This window comes from Hippoglossus hippoglossus, chromosome 14 (assembly GCF_009819705.1).
Source record: "Hippoglossus hippoglossus isolate fHipHip1 chromosome 14, fHipHip1.pri, whole genome shotgun sequence".
In the NCBI taxonomy this organism is placed as follows: domain Eukaryota; kingdom Metazoa; phylum Chordata; class Actinopteri; order Pleuronectiformes; family Pleuronectidae; genus Hippoglossus; species Hippoglossus hippoglossus.
In genome coordinates, this window is record NC_047164.1 from 10,905,596 (window position 1) to 10,931,296 (window position 25,701).

General features: G+C 40.4%; 1 protein-coding gene across 1 annotated transcript; it reads left to right on the forward strand.

Moving 5' to 3' along the window:
* Positions 1 to 566: 566 nt before the first annotated feature.
* LOC117774505 (pterin-4-alpha-carbinolamine dehydratase 2-like) lies at positions 567 to 13,620 on the forward strand. The gene is made up of 4 exons (XM_034606977.1): positions 567 to 883; positions 1,987 to 2,118; positions 10,768 to 10,848; positions 13,342 to 13,620. Exons 1-4 carry the CDS (start codon positions 761 to 763, stop codon positions 13,435 to 13,437), a joined length of 432 nt encoding a protein of 143 aa, XP_034462868.1. The 5' UTR covers positions 567 to 760; the 3' UTR covers positions 13,438 to 13,620.
* The last annotated feature ends 12,081 nt before the right edge of the window (positions 13,621 to 25,701 follow it).

Here is a 25,701-nt window from a genome sequence, read left to right on the forward strand (position 1 = left end):
GAGGGTGGGCTGCTGAGGGCCTCGGATATATATATATATATAACCCCTTTACAGTTTATAGCGTATATCCCCCAAAAAAAATAAAGACAACGAATAAAGAAAAGTAGAAAATGTTCTAAAACATTTTAGATTTTTCTGTTGGAAATTATGCATTAATGCTTTTCTGCAGGTATCTCCAGGACTCCAGAGCTGCAGGATCCAGATCTGGTACTTCTTAGCAATTATTATTATTAAATAAAATAATTACATCTTATTATTTTGGTTATAACAACCAGTCTGACTGAGCTTAAAGGAATAGTTCACCCAAAAATGCAAATAAACTCATTATCTACTCACCACTATGACGACGGAGGGGTGAGTGAAGTGTTTGAATCCACAAAACACTTCTGGAGTTTCAGGGGTAAACAGCTTTGCAGCCAACCGTAATACTTTTTGGGTGAACCAGCCATTAAAATATGATGGTTACACAGCTGTTCCTGGTTTCTCTTCTCCCACTCTCCTCTTCCCAACCGGTCGAGGCACATCCACCCCACTGCTGGAGGTTTTTTTCTGTGCACCGTTGTCAAGTGGGAACTGTTTACGGTTTACAAGAGCTCCCATACTTACTGAATGAATCATACAAAAACACTTGGGTCAACCAGAGTCCCGGGTAAAAAGGGTGTGATTTTAATCAGGCAGTAGATTGAACAGCTAAGTCGCAGGGTGAGAGGACGAGCAGAGGTGAGGGGATAGAAGGAGGACAGCGGACAAAGCGCGGACTATGTTCGGGTTAATGTTTAGCCTGAGGACGGGCAGCTCATGGCCCCGCGGCAGTCACCATCTGTCCGGGCTGCGCAGTCTGCTGCTGCCGCTCCCTCCCTCCAGGAACCGCGCGTCCAAAATGGTGAGTGTCAGTTAGCGTGTGTTAGCTTTCGCCTGTAAACGCATCTTCTCGTCGCACACGAGGCTGGACGCGACACAGGTGCGACGGGTGAGACTCGAGCCGAGCACCGTGCGGACCTGAGGGCGCTGAACCCGCCGCAGCGCGGGGTGACGGGTGAAACTCGCCAAGCTCCCTTCGGAAAAACTCCAAATTAAAGGGTTTCCACGTGCAGCTGTGAGCTGACGCAGACATGTCGCAGATTTTATGAAATATTCCAGTTGCATCGTGTACATTGCTCAATTCGGCGTGAATTATTTCGTAGATATAACTTTCTGAACATTATTAACTCGAAATGTATACAACTTCAACTAATTAATCTATTACTCTGTCTTCACGAACTCACCTGATTCATCAAGTGCTCAACTGTGATGTTATTTTGCAGAATATTTTGAATAAAGTTTGTTGTGTTGATTGTGTCAGTGCCGAAGTGAAGAGTTGTCTGCAACAGGTCCGTCAAGGCATACATCCATATTGTGGTGTACGGATTATCTTGCCAAGTAGCAGGTCAACATTAAAGTGAACCAGAATGAGTAATGGAGTTTGGTTTGGGTTTTGATGAGTATTTATTGAGAGTTCACAGGAGAAGCTGTAACTTGTGTTGGTATCGCTTGTTTAGTGCATAGTGAAGCCAGCGAGACTCATTGTTAGTGGTTTGCTGCCACCGTGTGGACGCAGTAAAAGTTCAGGTAACTGCTGCAGTCATGTGAGTGTTCAAACTTTACTCTCAACCTGTGGTATTTAAGTAAATTCTCTTATACAAATGAAACTAAATCAGCAGACTGTGTGTTTTGCAATAAATACCAATAAACAGAAAAATAAATTCAATTTTTTAAAAATATTGATACACTTCTCCATTTATGTTATACATTGTCCTTTCTCATGAATATTGTTGATGTGTTCTCTAACATGCACTATCTATCACTGTCTGTCTGTCCTGGGAGAAGGATCCCTCCCTTGTGACTCCACCTGAGGTTTCTGCATTTGTGTTAAGCACCAGGGTGGCAAATTGTTAATATGGGCTATACAAGTAAAAGGGATGCACTGTGTGTTTGTTGTGTCTCCAGTCGTCGGACGCCCACTGGCTCACCCCTACGGACCGGGAGGACATGGTGATGGAGCTCAGGGGCACAGGCTGGATGGTGGTGGAGGACCGAGATGCCATCTTCAAAGAGCTTCACTTTAAAACCTTTAATCAGGTGTGTATGTTTGCATGTCTTGTTGATGATATGTTGATGCGCTTTTTTTCTGACATTTGTTGTAAATTAAGGTTATTTTGTCACGGTTTTTGGTTTTGTTTTGGCTTCAGACCTTGATTTTTGTTTTCGGGATTCACAATTTGTATTGATCAGTAAGAAAGTACACCAGTTAACAAGGTAAAACTATTTACAACAGCGAAGGTCGTGAATCAAATGTTAGTTATATATAATGAAATCAATAATAAACCAAAATGCAGACATCCTTTATTTTAGTGAAAATTCTTTCGCCTTGTTAAATCTCACTGCAGCGCATTTAATTCATATAGTATTGTTTTTAAATCACAGAGCCGGTTGGAGTTAATGGTTAGTTGGGGTCAAACAAGTGTTTCAAAATAGTCTTTTTGTTAAAACTTGGATTTGAGGCGGAGATCACATTTGGGTCAATGTAGGCAGGTACATGGAGATTAGCTGTGGGTGATTCTGACTTTTGGTTTCTTCCATTGACAATGAAGAATAAAAGTAAAAATAATTTCCTTCCAGGTCACTTCGACAACAAATCATGTCCATCACTGCACTGTTGATGTAAAGTTTGTGTAGGTTATATACCTTCTTAAAGAAAGAACACACACACACACACACACACACACACTCAGGCAGCTGACATCTGCTTCAGTGTTTGTAGTGTTATTCCAGACGGCTGGTACAGTTTGTAGTGGTGGAAATCAGTCTGTGTCTGTGAACCGCTGTGGTCTTCAGGGGGCTGTCGTTCGCTGGCTGGGGGTTTGTTTGATGGGGATCTGGACGCAGACCACCACATGCATGCAGGCCAGCTTGCTAAACATCGGAATCACACAAATTCATCTGTTTATACACTGATTGGTTGCAGGTGTAGCGAGTTCCTATCCGCTTTCACTGGTTCCTTTTGATTCCATTTTTTTTTGTCCCTACCTATAAATAGAAACAATGAATATTGAAAAAAAAATGTTTTTGAGAGAAGCCTCCATTGTTACTGGCTGTTGTAGTGAAAGTAAATGGATGATCTGGGTCTAAACTAAGACAAAGCATGTTGGAAACCTCACATGAAAAACGAAAAAAATACAAATACTGAAAGTGTTACTGCATCTACTACATGTTACTATAATAGTCAAGTAATTTTTATTTATTTTAGTGCTAATGTAAATAACTGGAATTGGCATAGGCAAAGTTTTTGAAAAAGTTTATCATATCTTGGATTGAAAGTTTTCAATAATGTTGCAAACAGGAAGACCAAAGTTAAAATAAATACCGATACTGAGAATATTTAAAAATGACTCAATCTTTGAGCCATATTAATTTGTTTTTGAACAAATTAATTCATGTTTTATCTGTTTGTCACGACACTGAACTGTCTTATCCTACACTGGATTACATGACATACAATGACACAACATGTAAGTATAAAAATCTGCAGCTAACAAAGACAAATCACAGTTTCATACCACATGTCTGTTCCTAAACGAAGTAAACAAACAGACAATATTAAAAAAAATGAAATTGTGCCATTTGATATTATATTTGCATTTTGATTATTATTAACAAGCACACTGTAACAGAATTATTTGATTCAGAAACCAAAACAATGAAGATGGTAAAGAAGAAAACTATGCAGTTATTTACAATATACACCTAGAAGTTTATTAACAGATGGTTCCTTCATTTTGTGTTCCTGATGAGTTGTGAGAAAATGTGATGGAAAAGTTTGAAACAAGTCTTCACAGTCTTACTACAGTTTGTTAAATGAAGAAAACACTATACTTATAGTGTCTCTGTAAAATATTCTGAGCTCAAGGTGTGTTTTTAATATATGTTTCTGGAGCTTTCTATTGTGAAAGGAACTTGTGTTGGTGTAACCAAAGTGCACAAATGACCAAGTGTGATATGACTGAAAGCTGAGATGATAATATTTTATCATGGATTCTTGTTCCCACGGATATGTATTTTTGATACGCGTTTCTTGTAAAAATAGTCTTTTTTTTTTTTTGGGAACATCTGACTAATGGAGCTACCTTAAGAATTCCTGGATAGCAGACGCACATAGTTTATCAAAGCAGGACAAGTCAGATCATATCCTCTCAACTGTATCATAGATTCTGTGTCCTTTTGTGGGAGTTGAGACCAATTCTGACACTTCTGTGGATAAAAGAAAATCTTGAAGAAATGTTTTTTGGCACAGCGCTGATAGGCAGCTCACTACTTTGCCTCAGCAGCAACTGTACTTGAGCGACGTAAACTGCAACATCTCAAGGCCACTTAGCGGACTTCCTCTAATCCTGTCGTTAGTTGTTTTAGCCCCTAAAATAGTCTGTTTTTACACTTCCCCGTGTTTGAAGTTGGGGGGCCGAGCACTGACCTCCCCCATCTGCTCGTCCTGGCTCTAAAGCCTCTCCTCTTACCCCAACACGTCAGGCAGCATTACGCTGACACACGCCAGGCGGCCAGTTGGCAGCAATTGGGGTTTCGATCAGAATGATTTCTTTCACAAACAATCAAATTGGTTAAAATGTTTCATCTGGCTCACAAACCACTAACAACCCCATCATTCCTTCTGGTAGATGTTCTCGTTTTTTTCTTCTTCTTGCTCGTTGCCACCCTCCGTTCCCCACCTCTGTCTCTCCGTCTTTGTCTGTCTCTCATTCCCATGCTGTGCCCCATGTTATTGGGAGAATGAGATCACATTGTTCCAATTTTACATGTTGGCAACTCTCTCTGTCTGTCTCTCCGTCTGTCCTTCTTTTTCACCCTCTTTTATTCTCTCTCCAGCCACCCCCCCCCCCCCCCCCCCCCCAAACATTTTCACAAACTTTCTCGCCGGGTTTTCGTGGCTGCTCTTAAAAGCGCTTTTACCCGAGGGGAATGGAGATGAGGAGCGACGTGCTGGCTGATTTCCATTCGCCACTTATCTGCGAGTGATGGGCTTGAGGAAACCAGATCCCTGAGAGTTTATAATGAGAATAACAAATCCCCGTTCTGTGAGAGGAGACACGTCATCTTTTGGTCTCTAGGGGGCGATAGAGCTGCACCCATGACTATGTAAATGCACAGTGACGGTCCATTGAAGTGGATCTGAGGCACTGAGCCACCTCATGGCTGCAAATGAATTTAAAAGGAACATGACAGCTTGTTTTTTTTTCGAGTTTACTTTTCTTTGATTACAGCAAGTGGAAAGTGTTATGATGCTGTTGTAACCAGCACAGTCATTTATCTGCGGTGTGTGGGTACACTGTGCGTCGTTAGTGGCAGCAGTCTGAGGAGTAAATGTGAGTTATTTTCCTTGTCAAGTCCAGTGTATTTAATCAGGTTTGAGTGGTGAAATCCTTTCTCTGGATTCCCTTTGGTCAGTGAGAAGCTCTTCGTGTGTGTGTGTGTGTGTGTGTGTGTGTGTCTTTAAGTGTCTTTAATACTGTAAATTCTGTTTTTGTTTTTTTAAAGTTGCAGGCACTGATATTGTTTACGCATCAACATTTATGTCACAACTGTTTACAGACGACGGTCTGCTTTATGTTTCAGTGGATGAAGTTGGAAACATTGAAGTGAAATGGGTTAGATGTGTGCGTTTGTGTTTGTTTGTGTGTGTGTTGGGAAGGTGAGCTGTGCATGCTCAACTGTTGTGGTGTGTTAGCCGAGGTTGACAATGATGACATTCCATTGCCTTTGTCCTTTGCTGAAGAGCAGAAACTTTTCAACCAGGAAAATGAGCATTGATATGTTTTATGGGTTAAAACAGGAGAATCAGGATGTCCATCAATGAAGAGCTCATTTCAGTTTTCCAGATAAGTGATTAGTGGACTTGGATGGTCAGTGTCAGGTGTCAAACATGAAGATTTGCTGTTTCATATCATCTTAAATTACCTATCTAGACTTGAATGGTTGGGTTTTAGATATGTTTAGACAGTTTAAGCTGTTGCTTAAAATCAATTTGACTTCACCTCCAAAATTACTATGATTAGCATGTTTTCACTTGTGAAAACCATGAAATCTTGTTAATAAATATTAAACTATTAACTGAAAAACTATATTTGATCAGTATTGGAAATAATCAGCTCTGACTTAATTAATTGTTCATTTCAATTATATAATTGAGTTATTCAAGTATGTTGTTCCCAGAGTTTACCAAACCTTCTATACTATACTATGTGATGGGTGTGGTGAGACAACTTGTTTTTAAAGAGCCCTCAAAGAATTTTGTCAGTGGACAGTTTTGGTTTGGTAATAAACAGTTTCAGTGGCTTTTCCACCGTGACAGAAGAAAATTATAATGGAGATACAGAAGACTGGTCATTTTCTGACAATACAATGTTCTAAATGGTTGCAATAAAAAAAACATGAATATTTGTCACAAAATGTCAATTTAGGCTGATCTACCACACTGTCCCTACTAAAGTGCTCTCACCATATCCCTTACTGTGTGAGGCTGGTTACCCAGCTCAGCGGTGTTCAGTTATCACCCCTGTCTCCAAAAGGGAACTTTCCCTGGGAACTGTAGGCGTCCTGCATTCATATCGTCTCGTGGAAATGGCTGGAGGGAAGCCACGAGGTGTGGCGCCCGAGCGGAGTTGGTTAGATAATCTGGCTATCGGTTCTTCAGTAAGATAAGATGGCCCTGACGTCTGCTGCGCTTTTGACGAGCCCAGTGTCTTTTTAAGCCCTGGCTGGAAACCCTGCAGTTAATGACAGGGTTTGCATTAGTCAGCCTTAGCGCCATGCTTGAGCATTACATGACACTCTTTACATAAATAGGAGGTGACATGCGTGAACATTTGTTACACAAGATATTAGTCACTTAAAGAGTCTTTGCAGCGTTGCGGTGCATGAATCATCTTTGTCAGGGTATCAAATTGAAGCTCTTCACTGAGTTTCTCCACTTTACGAACGATAATTTGAGAAGATTAATACCTGACGATGATGTTTCACATGCCGAGCAGAGCCCTCGCTTCGACATGAAAGAACCTCAGCACTTGGCAGCCTCACTTCATCATTATTCGATATTCTATATTGAAGTTACATGTCAACTTAGCGGGCAGCCGTATCCGGCCAGCTGGAAGCTTGTGTTTGGGTAAGAAGAGAAATGAGACATAAGAGGTGTGGTCATCATCATCATCATCATCACCAGCACCACCGTGCAATTCACAGCGTTCTAGCCTTTCACTGCAGAGGAGCAAAGGTTTTCCAGCGGACCGATGCTGACGCGGGTGATGATGGGGCTTGCACGGTAATCATCGGGTAGTCATGGCGGTGTGTAATGGAGGAGAGCAGCTCGTCTTCTTGTGTGTGTCGGCGCATACTTGTGTGCAACGCCGGAGAGGTTTGCATGTGTGCATTCGTACATGCATCAGCGCGTGCACGTGTGTCTGTCAGAGGCGAGCAGAGTAGGCACAATCTGCATGCACTTAGTCCTGGCAAGGCAGAGCAGGCGTTTCTAAGCCCCTGGACCGCGCAGCAGTGGAAAACCGATCTGTAAATAACAGACACATGTGTTTGAAACTGAGTCCTGTATTCCAGCCCACGGCCGCAATGGGAGAGAGAACACCACTCTGCTCCGACGTCAAATTGTCTCATCCAGTGTTGTATGACAATCATGCCGTAATAGCACCAAAATGACTCCTCAAAAGCGGGCGCATGGGGAAAGGGGCATAGAGGGGGTCTGCCTGCGGGTGTTTCTGATTATTTGAGATGGGGGCCTGCATATTGTCATGTCAAATTATTTGACTCTGACAGCTACAGCTTGTTGGGCCAGTTGGAAAGAATGGCTGCTGGCTGGCTGGGAGGATGGATAGTCGCCCCGGCCGGCTGACATGTTGACTCGAGACGTGTGGCCCCGTGCAAAACAAACAGGGTAAACAAAGCACTCAGAGAAGGAGAGTCCTTGACCTCTGTTGACATAAGACCTCAGCTGGGAGTTGAGCGTTGGTTTTATTTTCTTGTTTGGCCCAAGTGGAGGGCGTTGAGGTGACCCACAGGTGACAGGCAGGCGCTGCACCAGCATTGTGTCCTGCTACTCTGCTTACTGCCCCCCAGGGACCACCACCTGTGAGAGGAGGCTCATGTAGGGCACCATTTTTCAGATCTTTTCAGTATTTCAGCCTTTTTGGACATTCAACTCCAATTCACTTGTCGAGGGAGATTACGGCTTTCTGTGCATTTTTGTCTTCTTGAGAAACAAGACGTCCTTTCTCAGGGTTCATGTCGCACACAGCCTGAACTTATCGTCTTCTGTTTCACATTCCCTTCTCCCTAGGAGGACTTTTCGCTCTGTGGTTCTAAGCAGGGTTGGAAAGTGTGACAACAGCAATGCAGCAGAAGTTTGGATAGCGAGCACAAGCTCCGGTTGGGGTTGATTCACTCAATTGATTCAGAATTTAAATAAAAAACACACTTATTTGGATGCTAATACAACATTTGTTCTTGATCATCGACGAGCTTCATCGTGCCCGGAGCTGGCTTTGGAAGAAAAATACTTCTTGAATTAAAACTGAAGTGAAGTGACCAATTATTGGTCCAGACTAGAAGTTCCTTCCTCTGCCAGGTTTTGGAAATGCATCACACAGATGTGACTGCAGATGTTTGCAGTTACAGGCCCGTCATAATATCAGGGAATCTACAACTGTGTTATTTTGATAATTTTGCTGTAGAGTGGAGTGACCCAGTTGGCAAAAAAAGGAATCCTCCCTGTATTAAAGAGGGAAGGACGTCCATTATTCACACATGTCCAGAAACCAGTGAAATGCAAAAATATTCTCTTAAAGTCATGAGCCTCAATCAACATCCAACATTTGGACGGCGAATCAAAATCCTCAAAATTAGGCAACAGTGACACATCATCACCTTTTGCGTTGAACTTATTTAAGTTTAAGAGTTGCAGAGCAACAATATAATTTTTCTGAGTCTGATGTTTATGAATTTATTTGTCACGTGTTGGAATCTGGCTGTTAAGATTCAAGTGGTAAATGTCACCGATACGATCGAGCCCTTTCAAGTTGTCGGATTGTTTTTTGTAATTTCGTAAATAGTTGTTATGAAAATATTCATTACAGCGGCTTTACTTTGAAACTAATTCTGGACTTTTGGCGCAGAAACTAATATGTCTCCCTCTGCAATAACTCAAATAATGGACGGTGATGTTTATCAATGGGAAATTGGACAATGTGCATGAACCATTAAGTTTTCACACTGAATCCTTTTACCTGTCACTCAAAGTTTCTCAGAGGCAGATTAGCCTGAGCTCGGCCCTGAGAGAGCGAGAGAGGGAGAGAGAGGGGACATGTTCGGGCAACACCTGACATGACAGGTTGCCTAACCATCTCCATTAGAGCCTATGAGAGTTGAGAAAAAGCAGACCGCCTCAGTCTCTAAATTGGTGCCAGCGGGGTCAAGTTGCAGGAATATGCCAATTACTTAAATTGATCGGGAGACGGTTTCCTTGATAAGCAATTTGATCGAGCTGCCGATCGTGTTACACGAGCCGCGCTGCACGGCCAACGGACAGGACGTCTCAGAAATTGGTTACAATGCACTAAAAAGGCTCAACGCAATTTCCTCTGTGAGAGTAATTCTATTTTGTCATGTCAGGTGGTGGACGGGGCTGCAGCCACGGCCTGTAAACAATGGCGTTTCAGTTGATTTAATTAGGCAGGGAGGAAGTATTTAGGGGCTTAATTGAGATTGCAGTGGGAAATTGCTCTGAAATAGGTCCACCAGTTTTTTATTTTTTCTCCTCCTCTCACAGTGGGCATGACGAGGGATTTCACTCTTCTCTTTGTAGATAATTAGAATAACCATAATCACTCCCTGGATGGCCTGTGATTGGAGAGGGCCACATGCCCAACTTGAAATATGAAGTGTGTATGTTGTGTATGAGTGTGTGCATGCAAGATCTCTGCTCCTTACGTGGTAATATACACATGTGCATTCAGGACTGTTTTCTACATGTGCCTCAGATGGCAGCGTTGCTCCTTGTGCTGTGTGTGTGAGTCTGGTGCTGCATGTTTAAATCTCTTTCATCTTCACTTTACTGACTCAGACCTTGAGTACTTCAACACATTTTTTTTATCCAGTTGCAATTGCAGTGGATTGAGTATTTCAATTTTGGGGGATCCAGAGTTTCTTTCAGAAATAAATTTATTTTTCCAATAAAATAAAAACAAGATTATTGTTTTTTTGTTATTTTTTTGGGGGGGGGGGCATTTCGCCTTCATTGACAGGGCAGTTAAGTGTGACATGGGGAGAGAGAATGGGGGAAGACACACAGCAAAGGGCCAGGTCAGAACTGACACTGCAGACGCTGCAGGAGAACTCCTCTCCTCGCTACTTCTTTTGAAACTGTCTGTGCTACAGGTCATCCGTTTTTGTTTACCCCTGTTTAGCATTTATACGCAATAAATAAACTTTTTATTAAATGGCTAATGACAAATTATCAAATTTCCCCTAATGGGACAATTAAGTACTGATCTGAACTTATAGTGGTGTTGGTGCTGTTAAACTGTATTGCATTCTATTTGGCCTTATATCATGAAACTAATTGCATAAAAAAGTATTTTTAAAGAGTTAGCTTTGCAGGTTTTGTAAGAAGAGACTTGTTTTTGATTGACGGTCGATTTGTTTCTTCCCGTCCAGGCGTTTGGCTTCATGTCTCGTGTGGCTCTGCAGGCCGAGAAGATGAACCATCACCCAGAATGGTTCAATGTATATAATAAGGTAATAACTGTTTCCACATTATGGCTTGAGTCACACTCTGGTAATTGAGGTTTCACTCACAGTGCTGCTTTTGTGTAGTATCCATAACAGAAATCGTAGCTTGTGAAATCAAACAGTGTTATCATGTCTGAATGTTTGAGTTACAGCCATATTTACAACACTGCGCTCAGTTTATAACAAATTACAGACACATCAAGATCAGTCAACTCTGGATAAAGTCAGATTTTTTGTTCATGTCAAACAATCTGCACTGGTTCTAGAGAGCTCTGCACACAGAGCCTGAAACACACAGTTCATTTGTCAGAAAAAAAGAAAACGCAGTAGCTTCACACTGTAATCCCATCGTTTTTCTTGTGAAAAGCTTTGCAGATATCGCTACCAAGCCCTCCACGAAGCCCCCGCAGCCCCAACACTCACTCACTTTATCTGCCTTCGAAATAAAGTAATGGTTGATATGACAAACCCAGTCCCTGAAAATCTCTCAGCATTAGGCTGCAGCCACTGAGTTACTGTGTGGTGGAAGCAGGCCGCTCCGAGAGGAATGCTGCTCCTAATCCACTCTTTATTAAAGTGGCTGTAGCACGGTGCTACAGGTCTCTGGGCCCCACAGCACTTTCCACCAGACACTTACACATAAATCCCACAATGACTGAGGTTCAGCCTTGACAAAATAGATGCTGTGTACTAAGCTACTGCTAATATTCCAGTCTGTTCTGTTTTTGTGTCTGTCAATGTTAGAAAATAGTTTTCTGATCCAAAGCTGCACCCCATTGGCTGAGTCACACCTCTGTGGGTGGAGCCAAAAACATCCTCTCAAATGTTTCTGAATGCGTTGTGAACACAGACTTTGTAGAAAGATGGACGACACGACCCGGTGGGTGGCTGCAGCATCGGTCATAAACCCCACCTCCTTCATGTTAGTAGATGGGACACAGACCCAACAAAAAAGTTTAAATATACCTTTGGTTGTAATTAGTAATTTGATGCTATAACAACTGGGTGACACTTAATGATGGACAGCTGAGACTGACACATGATTAGTCAAGTGTGTGTATAGACGGCACTTTGATACTGTGGCTCCATCCCCCGATCAAGATGGTAGCTTCATTTCTGGATAGTGGGAGGAAGTGGAGACGCGTCGTCTATATTGTTGGAGTTGGAGGTTCACTGAATCTATCACGTATATGAATATATCAAATATATATACACAGTTGCCAGGTTTTAGTTCCCACACACACATCATCAATTTGCAGCAGCAAAAATTACCATCAGTTGAATCAGCACGTCTGTGAAACAAAATAATATCATAATCTTCATGAAGAGAAAATTATTGTAGGACTGTTGTGTAAAGTTTCAGCTACTCCAATAAAACATCAGTTTAATGTATGTCACTTTTTGTGGCTCAAGTCTCATTGTAATATTTCTCCATTTGGGGAGATATGTGTTTACACTTTCTCTCTGAAATTAAGAAAAATGTCATGTCTGTGCCTTTAAGTGCAGAGGTGGAGTCGACTGGAGAAGCTGCACAGTACAGAGTTGTTACATAAACTGCTGTTAGTCAAGAATTACCCTCCAACACCCAACTGCCCATGAAAGTAAGCTTTTAAGTCAACAACAAAAATACGAGGCACATTTACGACCACCGGCAGAAAATATTGTCAAGTTATGCTTTCACAAGCGAGTATAAAAGCATAAAGGAGCAGCTTATTATCTCTGCCCACGAGGTTAGGTTTCCTTTGCTGTCTTTCTGCGTGCCTGTTTAGTGGCAGGGTGGGGCATGACCCTTCCATTGAACTCTGGAGCGGATCTGGATAAACTGGAGATCCAGGATTTGGTTTCTTTTCAAATTTTTTAACGTAGCAAAATAGGACATTAGCCATGGCTAATAGGGACTCCGAGCACCCTTATAGTTATTTGAGGGTTGCAAATGACACAACCTTAAAGTCCCACTCAGTAGCATGTTACTCTTTCCTAAAACTCTTCTCAGAAATACATATATAAAAGGTTTGTCAGGAAAATGGCTTAATTGTAACTCGGCGACCTCCTTCATCATTTCATGACCGGAATCTATGATTATCCTGTTCCCCGTCTCCCCACCCTCACAGCTCATCTGCAGTTTGGGAGCCTTTTGCAGCTCCTGAGCTCCACCCACAAGTTTACATGATTTGTTTCTTAGGTCTGTGACATTACAAAACCCTTTTTTTCAGACTGGCAATTGTTAACTACAGTGTTGGAGGTGGAACCAATCAGCCATGGAGTTGACTGCTTAGTTTGTGCAAAGTTTCTTTTAGCTTATAACATTCACAAGGGGGACATGTTAACATGTTTAAGAACTTGATTTTCACTGGAAGGGGGCTTTCAGACTCGTAGGTCCATATCAGTATACACAGCAAGTATTTTTTATTCAAACTATGATTACAACATTGTTTGTTTTTTCTTCTTGGCCTTTGACCTGATTTTGTGACGTGAAACAATGGTGACTTGTCTTCACAGGTCCAGATTACACTGACAACGCACGACTGTGGAGGACTGTCGAAACGGGACATCAAGATGGCCAAGTTTATCGACAAAATTTCACTTTCTATGTGATATATTTTTTGTCTTTCAATCTGAAAGTTTAATTTAATTTTTTTCAATCCCAGCTAAGAAATGTATTATCTCCTACATGTCCAGTACCCGTCTTTGATTTTTTCTCAAATAGAATCTGTGAAAATATTGTTTACAGATCATTTTTTTATGTTTTCTATAAGAATAAAATTCACTGAAATCAAACTGTGTTATTTTTTTTCATTTATATGGACTTTGTAGAAAACCTTACACCATCACTACTGATTCTGGCAGATTTCACTTCATTGTGTATGTCACCGTGTGGTTTTCTTGTTTTCACCAGTGTTTATTTTCACACATGGAATTAGGATGTGTAATTGCCCTGCAGAAACTGTGTCCCGATGATCCAGAAGATACTTTTCCCTGTCACTCCTCCACCAGACCACATGTTCTCCTCTGGCCCTGGAGAGTGGAGCAGAATGAAGAAGGGGTCAAAGTCAGTAGGAAGGGGATTTATTTGATTTACGGTTTGGTGGGGGATGAGTTGAATGGGGCTGCTGTGTTTTCCGGACTGGATCGCCATCAGGAGAAGATCAGTAAGAAGGAAAGGGAGAAATGGAAGCCAAGTCAGTAGGACTGTGTTCACGCTGTTTGTTTCTCTCTCACCACCCACATGTCTGTCTGGGAAATATGAAGCTGCAGTCACAGCTCACTAACTAATACATTATATCTTGACTGTTATGATTGATCCAAAAACCAAAGTGTAAAAACTGTGCAGTATCAAATTACTCCTTTATTCTTACAATATTTTTTTATAGTACATATTTTTATACTTTTATAGTTTTCTCATGTATTGCTCTTGTACTTAAGGTTCCTGTCTTTTTTGCACTTTCTTCTTAATATGTTTTACTTCCCCCTATTTTTGTACTTGCTATGTTTGCTACATGCACCACATACCAAAGCAAATTCATTGTAAGTTGAAAGTAAATCATAATTTACAAACCTAAACTATCTTTAGCAAAATCCTGATCACACCCATAGGGAAAGATAAACTCAAATCTTAATTACTACCTTGGTCGGATGAATGTGTTACATGTGGTTCACTGTCAATGTTTTACATGATTTCTGTAAAAGGATATAAAACATTTAGATTTCTCATGTTGAAAAGCTAATGAGTATCAGATGACATTACTGGATCTCAGTTCGGTTCAAACCCATGAAACTCAAAATTCAGTTTACCCATTTCTCTTTGGCCTCAGCTATCAAGGCATCTTGAATTTCATACTCTGTGTTTACTTAAATTAGATAATTTGTCAAATTTTCACATTTGTTTTACAGTGAAGGACACCCAGGCCCACATACATGTCGGTCACATTAGATCACATGTCTGAAATAGGACATGTATCACATTGCATAGATGATTTGCGAGGACTTGGGCCCCTGTTCATTTATCCGAAGAATAACTGTTGCATCTGATATGTGTTAAATTGCACAACACTGATGTACACAGCTACTCCGTTTTCATACAGGAAGATAACTGCAAGGCTGGAGAAAACTTGAATAAAAACTTTTTATTATAAGTATTATCATGGTTTACAACGAAATACCTGCAAAACGAATGACAGTCATCCTCAGCAACATTTTGTGATTAGTGCTAAAATATAGACTACGCAGATGGACAAGTTTCCACTTCCTATCCACTATCCAGAAATGAATGTACTTTACTTTTCTAAGTTAATAGCACAAAGCACTTTGCATCTGGCTGGATGTTGCTGAGCATCAGTTGTATTGTCTCATGACGGCACCTTCACCTGCAGCAGCTCAGATGTTTGTGGGATATGTGGAACCATGTTACCACGGGTGGAAGAAACAAATATCAAAATGATTGTTGATCAATTACTTTCGGTTGATTTGAAATTATTTAGTAATTCCCAGACCACTCTCTGTCATTGGAGGAGGGCCGGCACTTTTAAGTGACCAGACAGCCATTCCTACACAAGGCCGAGCCGGGCCAGACCAGGCCAGGCCAGATGTGGCCCCTTCGGATAATTGGCCTCGGCTGATGGCCAGAAGCAGCAGGCAGCCAAGCCAGTCCTCCCATTACTGAACTCCCTGGATTCTGGCCCCTTAACCCGTTTTCAGCTTCACCTTCTAATTCTGCAAGGCCAGCACACACACACACACACACCCACACACGGAATGAAAAAGGAATAAGAAGCAGAGACTGTGGGGACGGCAGTTGACAAACTGAGAGAAATGAGATGAGTGCAGGGCAGGTGGTGATTCCTTTTTCCAGGAACTTGACATGGAAAAATTATAATTCTCCCCTACATTAAGTCTTGTGCATTTGAGAGCAACACCGGTGAAAAGAGAAAGATGGAGTGGGACCTTCCTCCCTTAGTGACAGAAGAAACCACAAACACGAGAGAAGCTTTCTGGGCTTTTTCCATGGAGCCGCTGTATGTGATTGCGGCCCATATTTCTCCTGGAGTGTGCGAATCGCAATTTCACGCCCTAGCCTTGTGCGTACATGGTTGGAAGACTGCTAGTTGCAATCTGACACTTCCAAGTAAAGATAACGATGTCACTGAGAGTCAATCTTGACTTAAGTCTGCTTTGGGAGTCTCCAGGGGCCAGTGTTTAGCATGTGGGCTCGTCTGTTGTGGGTTTGGCTGCAGACTCACCACTGATAGTAATCACTGCGTGATGCCAAAAAGCAACCGGGAGCTTAACATTGGCAGAGACATTTGTATGGAATTTGTTATTTGATCAAATGCACCCTGTTTGTACATTTCCCATGTGGCTCAGCGGTAACTACCGGATGATCACTGACGGTTCTCATCTGTTTGAACAGAAACATATTGTTGTCTGTATTACTGATAAATGGCAGTTTCACGCTGTCTTCTTCCATTTACAAGACAAGTTGTCAGTACTACTTTTTTGGTCCAAAGGAAAACACATTTTCCTCTGGTTATGTCGGATCTCAGTAATGGATGTCATGCTGATTCCAGAGTGAAGCCGCCCATGCAGTATGAAAATCATGTCCAGTTGTCAATGAGCTGTATCTCCAGAAATATAAACCCTGTTTTAGCTTAGTGATTTTTTAATAAAGGGGTTTTATTAAAATAGTAAAATCACTAAAGGTGATTATTTATTTACTGGAAAGTAACAAAACAATGAAGCAGTTTTATTTTATGGTTAAGTTTTGTCTTTTTTTACGCTTTAAACTGGAATCAGCTGGTAACATGCTCAAAATGGTTAGAATGTTTCTCTTGTTGTTGAATCATTGACTGTGTATAAAGATGCACGACATGACAGATCCTAAAAAGTGAAGCCAAAATATCTTGATTGCCCCCTGGTGGCTGACTGCAGTATAGGTCATTCACCTCACCTCCTCCATGTTGCCAGATGGGACACAAGCAAAACTACAGACGTCCAAGTACATGCACAAAACATTTTCTCTCAAAGATGGTTTCTGTCATTGTAGCTAAAAATGTTGTGAAACATCATGATTGACAGCTGAGACTGGCTCTTGATTGGTCAAGCGCCTGTATCGGTTGGACCATGTGACTCTATCACAAGATGACAGCGTTCGTATCTGGAATATTTTGGCTTCATATCTGGACAGCGGGAGGAAGTGGAGATACATCATTTATCTTTATATACAGTCTATGGTTTGATTTAATGTTTGCATTCTAACATTTCCTTATTAGCACTAATGACAAAATGCAGCTGAACGACTGAATATCATTAGTTTTGCAGGTATTTGTTTGTAAACCGAAGGCTCGATCCTAATGATATTAATAATATGAATATTATTACAGTACATACTGAGGCGGCATGAATGTCTGAACCAAACATAAAACATAATAAAACATAACAACAAACATAATCTATTCTATCACTGTTACAACATATTTTATCACTTTGTACTGTGTATTTCTGTGCACACATTCAATACATTCACATACAAATTGCAAACTAAATTATTATATTATATATTAATATATTTCACAATGATATTTAAAATATGCTTAGTATTGTGTATTTTACTACATCTCCCAGAATTCTTTACGTGAACCCCCAGGATTTTTCAAAGAGAGCAACAGGATTTTTGTTTTTCATCCCCGCCTGAAATGACACCATGTGCACCACTACCATTTAGAGGTTTTGATGAGTTAAGAAGTGAGATAACTGGCTCACTCTAAAATAAATAAAGTATGTCAAACCAGATCCTGCGTACAGTAAGAATCATTCTTCACCCAGCCACCCACAGCCTCTCTGTAGTGACACACACACACACACACACACACACACACACACACACACACACACACACACACACACACACACACACACACACACACACACACACACACACACACACACACACACACACACACACACACACACACACTGTTGCGGGGTCACTGCAGCTTGATTCAGCACAGTCACTAATCCTAAAATGACATGTCATGTGTCAGCTTTGTGTTACTGCGGTACAGAGATACAATCTTGGTGGTAATTACATCATTTTCTCAGGACACATATAATTATAGGGATTTATGCTGCTGTACTCAAGGCTTGCAACAGCATGTGCTATTGGGAAAATGCTATTTTGAATGTGAATCAGTATTTTGTGATAAATATTCAGCTCCATTCATCAAAGTTGATATGAGAAGGATCGGGCTGACACTTTGATATAACAATTGTTTTTTGCCCACTATATATTTTTCTCAGATTCAAAAACTCTTCATTATAGGTTCTTATTATTCTTTTGTTGGATTTGATTCAGAATGAAACACTTTGATATAGAAAGTCAATCAAACTTCAATAGGATTAGTTATCAGATTTATTTTGTTTTCTGACATACTTCACGTTATTTTAAATATTCATAGTTTTGTCAGAAAACGTGCCCATTGAAATAAATAGTTGGAAAGTTCAAATCTTCTAAAACTTTTACTTCTTCGGAAAATTAAATTCCCTCAGTATACTTTCAGCTTGAAACTTAATTTACGCTTTTAGACTTTAAGACCTTATGACACGAAATTTGTATAAATCTTTTTAATATCTTGTATAGTTTATAACTTATTACAGTTTTAATTGTATGCCTTTTTTCTGACACTTCAAATGTCTGAGTTCATATTGATGGTATATAGGAGGTTGTGAGGGCAGCTGGTCTTTAATACACCAGAAACTATGAAAGTAGTCTTTATTTAACCCAGATTTTAAGTCTCTGCTCAACCTCAACCCTCAAATATATCTTTTACAATGGTATTCACCATAATTTCTATTATTGTAATAATTTCCTGTCTTACCATTGTAAGTTTTCTACATGTTACAAGCTTCTGCCTCATTATTAGGCCACTGACACTGTATTCCTAAAATGAAAAGTGGGATTCTCAGTCAGCTTATTGTTACCGGCTCATGTTTTACTTCCTTATGTCGTGCCAGCTGTGTTTTTTATTGAGTGTATGTCTCCATTTTGTCCTGTTTTTCCTAATTTCGTTGCAAGTGTTGAATTACCTCCACATTATGCTTCTCCCCTCTGAAGCTGAAAATACAACATTTCACTTTCTGCCTGTTTGAACTTTGTCTTGTTCCGCAGAGTATCTGAACGCACAGGGATCGACATGGATGAGATATTTCACCCTCTTCTTAACAAAACTGATCTGAGGTGATCTCTGGCTGTGCCTGGAAAACCCCAGCAACAAGACCACCCCTCGAATAGTCTATTACTAACTATATAAGTGGATTAGACCAATAGTAGAGGAGCTAGCTGTAAAGCAAGACAGTTTGGCCTCATAGATATTTATAATTTATACAATCGTATTCATAATAAATCTCTGTTTCAAATGTTTATATAACCACCAGCACACACACACACACACTTCTTCACAGATGGTACAACCAGGAAGTAGAAAAAGAGAGGGGGATCCAGGTCACATCCATTTGCTTGAGGACCAGAGAGGAGTTTAGTTACAGAGGTAAGAAAATGGCCTTGATATTACAAGTGTGTTAGCACTTCTTAGCTCAGACTATGGACCAAAAGACAGCCGACATGATTGTGTTGTGGCCCAGCTGATTGTTACTTTGTGTAGCACTGACTTCAGGGCTGCCAAGAACTGCACACCTGAGAATCCCATGTCACACAAACATTAAAACACACACAGCAAGAGATTTTACTTCATAAAATAATAAAGTATCTTCATCAGTTTTCTCATCCCACAACTTAAAACGTGCGCAAGAGTCAGAATTAGAAATGTGCTAAGATGATACAGCTGTTAGCATTAGCAATGGAGGAAGGGTAATTACATTAATTTTTTTTAATTGATATATATTGTATTTCAGTACGAGATGTCACGTAGGGGTTTTTTATTTGCTGTTAGGTAAAAGCTCCCCTCAGTACGGTTTCTACCAGCACCGCATGTGATTATCATGTGATATCAGGGAACAATGTCAGTATAATGTGTTGGAAATGAGAGGTTTATGGAAAATCATCTGTACAACACCATGTGGGCCTGTTACTGTTTAGTTGCTGTTGTGAGGGTGACACTGTTTTGCCCTCATGTCATTAAGGCTAAACTGAACTTTATCCCTTATGTCGTGCTTTGCTCTGGAATATCACAGCAGACTTAATGTCAAAGTACAAATTCTGTTATAATTATATTAATGGATTCTGTTAATGCTGACTTGAAGAAGTGTCTCCTTTCAATTTGATGAAAACTTGTACTACCGGCGATGCAGGTCTGCTAGTGCAGTTAAGCTACATTCAATTGCTGGATTTTTAAATGGAGCTTGGTGTGGCAATGTCTGGACTAAAGTCCTTTGGCAGCATTTACAGGAGTTTTCTGAGGATAAAAGCCACTTGCAAGACTATCAGCTGCCCAAGAAAATCACTAACCGTGTCGTTACATGTGTGTTTCACTCAGCTATAAGTGTGGTTAAGGAAAGTGCCATCACCAAATTACTGTCATGAAGTGGACATGAGTTTATACGCGGCTGCCTCATTTTATTTTAACCTAGTAATCATGATATCAGTATTATAAACATTAAACTAAGTATATGTGGACACATCATGTGAACCACTGGCATTAATCTGCTGCTATATAACTCCTCTGGGAACCTGATTTGGAACCTGCATGGCTGCAGGGATTTTCTCCCAATTAGCCACAAGAGCATTAGTGAGGTCGACCGCTGATGTTGGGTGATAAGGGCTGGCTTGGGTTCCAGTTCATCCCAAAGTCGATGATGGTTTTAAGGGTCGTGTATCTGTGCAGGCCGGTGCACTTCATCCACACCAAACTGGGAAAACCACTTCTAAATGGAACTGGCTTTGTGTAGCGGGTATTGTCACGTTGTCACTGTCTACATACTTTTGGCCATACTTTTTCAAATCGTATTCTTAAAAGCTTTTACAGTTCATCTTGTCTTCCATTGTATTTACTTTGCAAACAAATGCCTTATTTCTCACAGTCTAACAGATCTTATATTTTACATCTGTGTGAGCAGTAAAAACCTGATGGATCTGAATATTGGGAAAACTAATTCAAAAGAATCAGTTCTACTGTACATGTGTCTTACATTTGAAAAGTTGAAGTCAGTGTGATCAGTCTTCACTCAGCTGTGACAAGTGTGACAATCCTGTTGAGCCAAGGTTAACTTGCACCAGAGACACACAACACTATAAAGCCAAACATTGACACTTAACTGTGTGTGCGTACGCGCGTGTGCTCTTTTCGTAACATCTTTGCGTTATTTGTTTGTGATATGAGTATCATGGCAACAGTAATCCAAAGGCAATCGGACGTCAGCAGCAGTCTCAGCCTGTTGGTTCCCTTTTGCATGAAGGAGTCTCCTTTTCTGCAGATTTGAGATTCGAAAAAACCCTTTGTAATTGTGAATTGCATTACGCAGCTATGCAGCGAGTTTAACGCCACTTACAAATCATATGGATTTTAAATCACTACCAAACACTTTTTCAAAGCATTCCACAGTTTTTTGGACTGAACGCATGTTTCCTACGTTCCGAGCAGCCGTTAACTTTTGATTGATTTCAGTCTGGTATCAAAATCAACCTGCAGAGACACACTGGAAATATACTTGTTTTATAAAAGGTCATCTGTCACAATGTCTGCCTTTATTGACTGATGGGTACATTTGGTCCTTATCTGCAATAACAGCGAGGATAAGAAAAACAGACAAGATGTTTATTGTGATGGATGGTATGTCTCCCTCAGCAATTTGATTTTCATACCAAAGGGCGTCATGGAAGATTGGAAAAACATTCATACTTGTAAAACCTATATTCAGTGTTGTCTTGTTTTTGAGGTGCAGCAGCTGCCGAACACCCAGAGAGATAAACATCACTCTCGTCAGGAAGGCCGGTGCTGCCATGTTGTCCCACTAGACCCCTGCTGCTGTTCTTTGATTACAGGGTCAGTGTTGTTATAGGACAAAGACCCAGCAGTGCTTCTGGATAAACTACAAATTGAGACGTAAACAGGGAGTTGGTGTGTTTATGGGACGCAGCAGCTGTAGCGCAGGTTTCAGGCCCAGATGAGCAGGACCTGGCGGCAGCGGCCGCAGCAGCAGCGGCAGTAGAAACCGAACAGAAGCTGCAGTCATCCCTGAAGGACGGCCTCTGTTTTGCAGAGCTCAATTTTTGTTAATTATGATACATCAGAAAGGGCGGGGCTGTAGAATGCTCAGATGTCAGTCACAGACATGTAGTGACATTTTAAATACAAATTCCAGTCTCTTATTACAGTGGTATTAAATTCTGCCTGTCAAACATGAACATATGCAACCATAATGAAAATAACTACTGCCACCTTTTTCCAGCTGTTAAGCATATTTACAAATACTATAACTCTGCTTTGCTTTGTTTTCTTTACTCTATTTCCTTAATAGCCCACTCTGGCATAACCCCAGGCATGGTCACATTAAACTCTAAGGGGGCCTCAGGTCATAAAATATACTGGACGCATATTGAACCCAAGACCCCAGACCTATATGGTGGCTTCAATACATTCATTCATCGACATGGAGTTGAACAAATGGGCCCCAGGTTTGTGTGTATTAGTGAGTTCATTGGAAGCATATTAATTCAAAACTATTTATAAACAAATAAAACCATGTGAGGATAAAAATTGTAATAATTAGTGCCACACTAGGTTTATTGTTTCAATGTGCAACCTGTCTGAGTTGCACATACAGGACTATTTAAAAAAGTCTGTGATGACATCATCCAGCAACATTTCTTCTTCATGTCGTCCTGATCGTACGTTGCAGTTAATTTGCAGTAATTGTTTAAAAGGAACAGTTTGAGTCCAGTTTGGCTGCAGCCCTCCCTGCATGTGACCTCAGGATAATCTGTTGTTTTCATGAATGATTAATCTGCTCATCATTTCCTCAATTCATCAATAAAATGTATTTCCAATTTAATGTCACAAAAGCCATAAAAATAGCTATTTTAATTTCTGAGACCCCGATGGAGGCTGCAAATTGTCATGTCAATGTTTTTCCCTTAAATTAGTCAACATTGTTTGATTATCGAAATTCGTATTGCTTTATTTCTTATCTAACTTTCTCTCATCTCTTCATGTGAAGTTTTAAACTTTTTGCGCCCAACGCAAGGTCACAAAAACAACACATAAGCAGTCAGACCTTCTCCATTCTATTCTATTCTATTCATTAGTATCTTCAATAATTCAGTGGTGGTGGTGGGGAATTCCTCACCGGGGAAACTCTAGTTCAAATATTTACCGGCTATAAAGTGGTGACTTGAACTTTGCCCTCCAGGATCAGGCGCGTTCACGACATCTTATCTGGGTAGAAGAATTATGGGTAACATTTACAGCAGCATGATGCACGCTTTGTTTTCATTATGAATCACAATGATCCTCGAGTCGCTTTGTTCTCAAACATCAAACCACAGCAGATTTCTGCTGCTACACACAGTGCGCATGCCCGCCTTGAGTAACCCCCCGCCCCATACCTTGCACGCAGGCGCGCCCAAGGAAAGAATTCGAGGCGGCGCGCGCTGCTGATGTTACTGTTGTGACTTGTTGTGAATGATGGAGGAGACAGGAGAGCTTCAGTTACTGTGACAGGGTCAAACACAGCAACCTGTCTATTCATATAAATATAGACTGGTGTTAAAATAGACATATAGTGTTTTAATACGCACCTGAGGAGACGTTAACTCACTTTAAGAGTCAGACTCACTGAGGTAAAATATTACAGGAGTGTGAAAGTAGATGGAATTATCATGAGCCACCTTAACACTCTATTAGCCTCAGTATCAGTTACTATAGAAGATATAGGCTAAAATATTAAAGGAACGTACATCACCAAAGATCAACACCCAACATCAAGGCCTGTAGATAAACATTTAGTCACCTATAAGTGTCATAGAATCACTACATGTTAAAGTAGATATATTACAGAGGCATTAAATTCTCCGATAAGGTTTCTTTAAACACCAGCATGCAGGTTAGACACATGGTGGAGGATGTGTTCAACTCACAACGACTTGTGTTCAAAAAACAGACAAACAAAAAAGTTGAATTAAATATATTATAGTGAGTCATTGTAAGCGACAAAATCTCCAATAAAGTTTCTTCAAACACCATATACCCATCCTTCCACACCGAGGATATATCTCCATGTAGCACTGGAGTACTTTGAAGAAACTAAAAACCATGTTAAAGTGAATATATTGCAGTAATATTATAGAGCCATTGTGTGTAATACACTTCAATAAAGTACCTGAGTCTGTTGACGAGCTGATTTTTGGGCTCGTGAATATTGTAGAATCACTAACCCATAGGAGATCATTTCTTTAAAGAGTAATCCTGATTTAAAGTTAAACTAACTTCTGTGTCAGAGGTGAGTGTTGGTGGTAACTGCTTTATATGGTGGTAAAAGCACCACGAGGTAAAAAAACGTTTCACTCACTAGTAAGTTATTGTATCAATATAGGAGAAAATTTCCAAAACTACATCTAATTCAGTATCCCAGACGCACCACACGCTGGTATCAAATCTAATAGGAATATTGTTGAATTGCCAAATGCATGTCTTTTGAGTGTCAGATTATGATAAAACATTAGTCACTGCAGAGGAAATTTTCCAAAAAGGCATCTTACATTTGAACTCTTTTAAGTTCACAGATGCACAATGCAAAATGTGATACAACATTACAGGAATAATTTAGTGGTAGCCTACTATAAGAGAATAATTTCCAAACTGCCTCCAAAGGCTTAAGGGCAAGATTTGCTACCACACCTTTGTCACACACACTTTTTGACTCTAATTTATAGGAGATTTAACACAAAAGGGTTGAACTCACTTTTTAAGGAATATTGCTGTAGAAAATGTAGATTAAATAGGCCAAAAGACAATAACAATATAAACTGGAATATGGACACTAACGTTGGAGGAGCCAGTAGTGCTGGAGTTTCTATTAATTATTAATAAAGATATATAGGTAGAGGGATTAAAAAAGAAGCACAAAGCGGACACTGGTTTACATTGCTGACTTGGAACACTGTACAACACTATCATATTTCCTATGTGACCGTTCTTCAGGTGTCACAGGCTGTTTTATTAGTGATTAAACTGTTTTCCATAAAGAGCCTGTCATCCTCACGTCCTCCCTTCACTTTGCAGATTATCAGCCAGGCTCACAATCATGGCTGCTGCACTAATATCAGTCTAATGGTGAGTAATATAGATATGAGGAGTTCTGCAGGTGTCAGAAAAGCAGATATGGTATTGATTGAATTCAGTTTAGGTGTGTGTGTGTGTGCGGGAGGGTTATACACTGGAGATGCATGTTTATTTTTCACTGTGCTTGACACATTTTCTGCACCTCGAAATAAAAGCTTCAAGTTCTGTAGCCTATGCACATTTTTTTAATCCAGCGAATAATTTAAAATGTGCAAATTGGCAATTGCTTTTTGAGTTATGTTCCTTAAAATGGGATTCCATATGTACAGAGAAATGGCGCCTGAATTGAGTCCAAATGTAATTGTGTAATTGTAGTTTGAAAGTAAAATAAAACTAATCATAAGTCAGTTTGGACACTGTACTATAAGAATAAGAATAATCACTGAAATATATCACAGTAAAAATCCAGTTAACTTCTAGTTACTCCCATTATTCCTTTAAAATCTCTCGCAGATCATCTTGGATCAATGGCTGCGCGGATATTGGGCCAAGTTATTTATTTTTGCGCCACTTTGGGGAGAAAACTGCGCCACTGCGTCTCCTCTCCTTTGAAACACGTGTGAAATCAACC

Excerpts from the sequence above, each read along its gene's own strand:
- LOC117774505 (XM_034606977.1), top strand. The coding sequence starts at position 761 with ATGTTCGGGTTAATGTTTAGCCTGAGGACGGGCAGCTCATGGCCCCGC. Across the intron at positions 884-1,986 it reads GGAACCGCGCGTCCAAAATG|TCGTCGGACGCCCACTGGCT; the intron begins GTGAGTGTCAGT and ends TTGTGTCTCCAG. Across the intron at positions 2,119-10,767 it reads ACTTTAAAACCTTTAATCAG|GCGTTTGGCTTCATGTCTCG; the intron begins GTGTGTATGTTT and ends CTTCCCGTCCAG.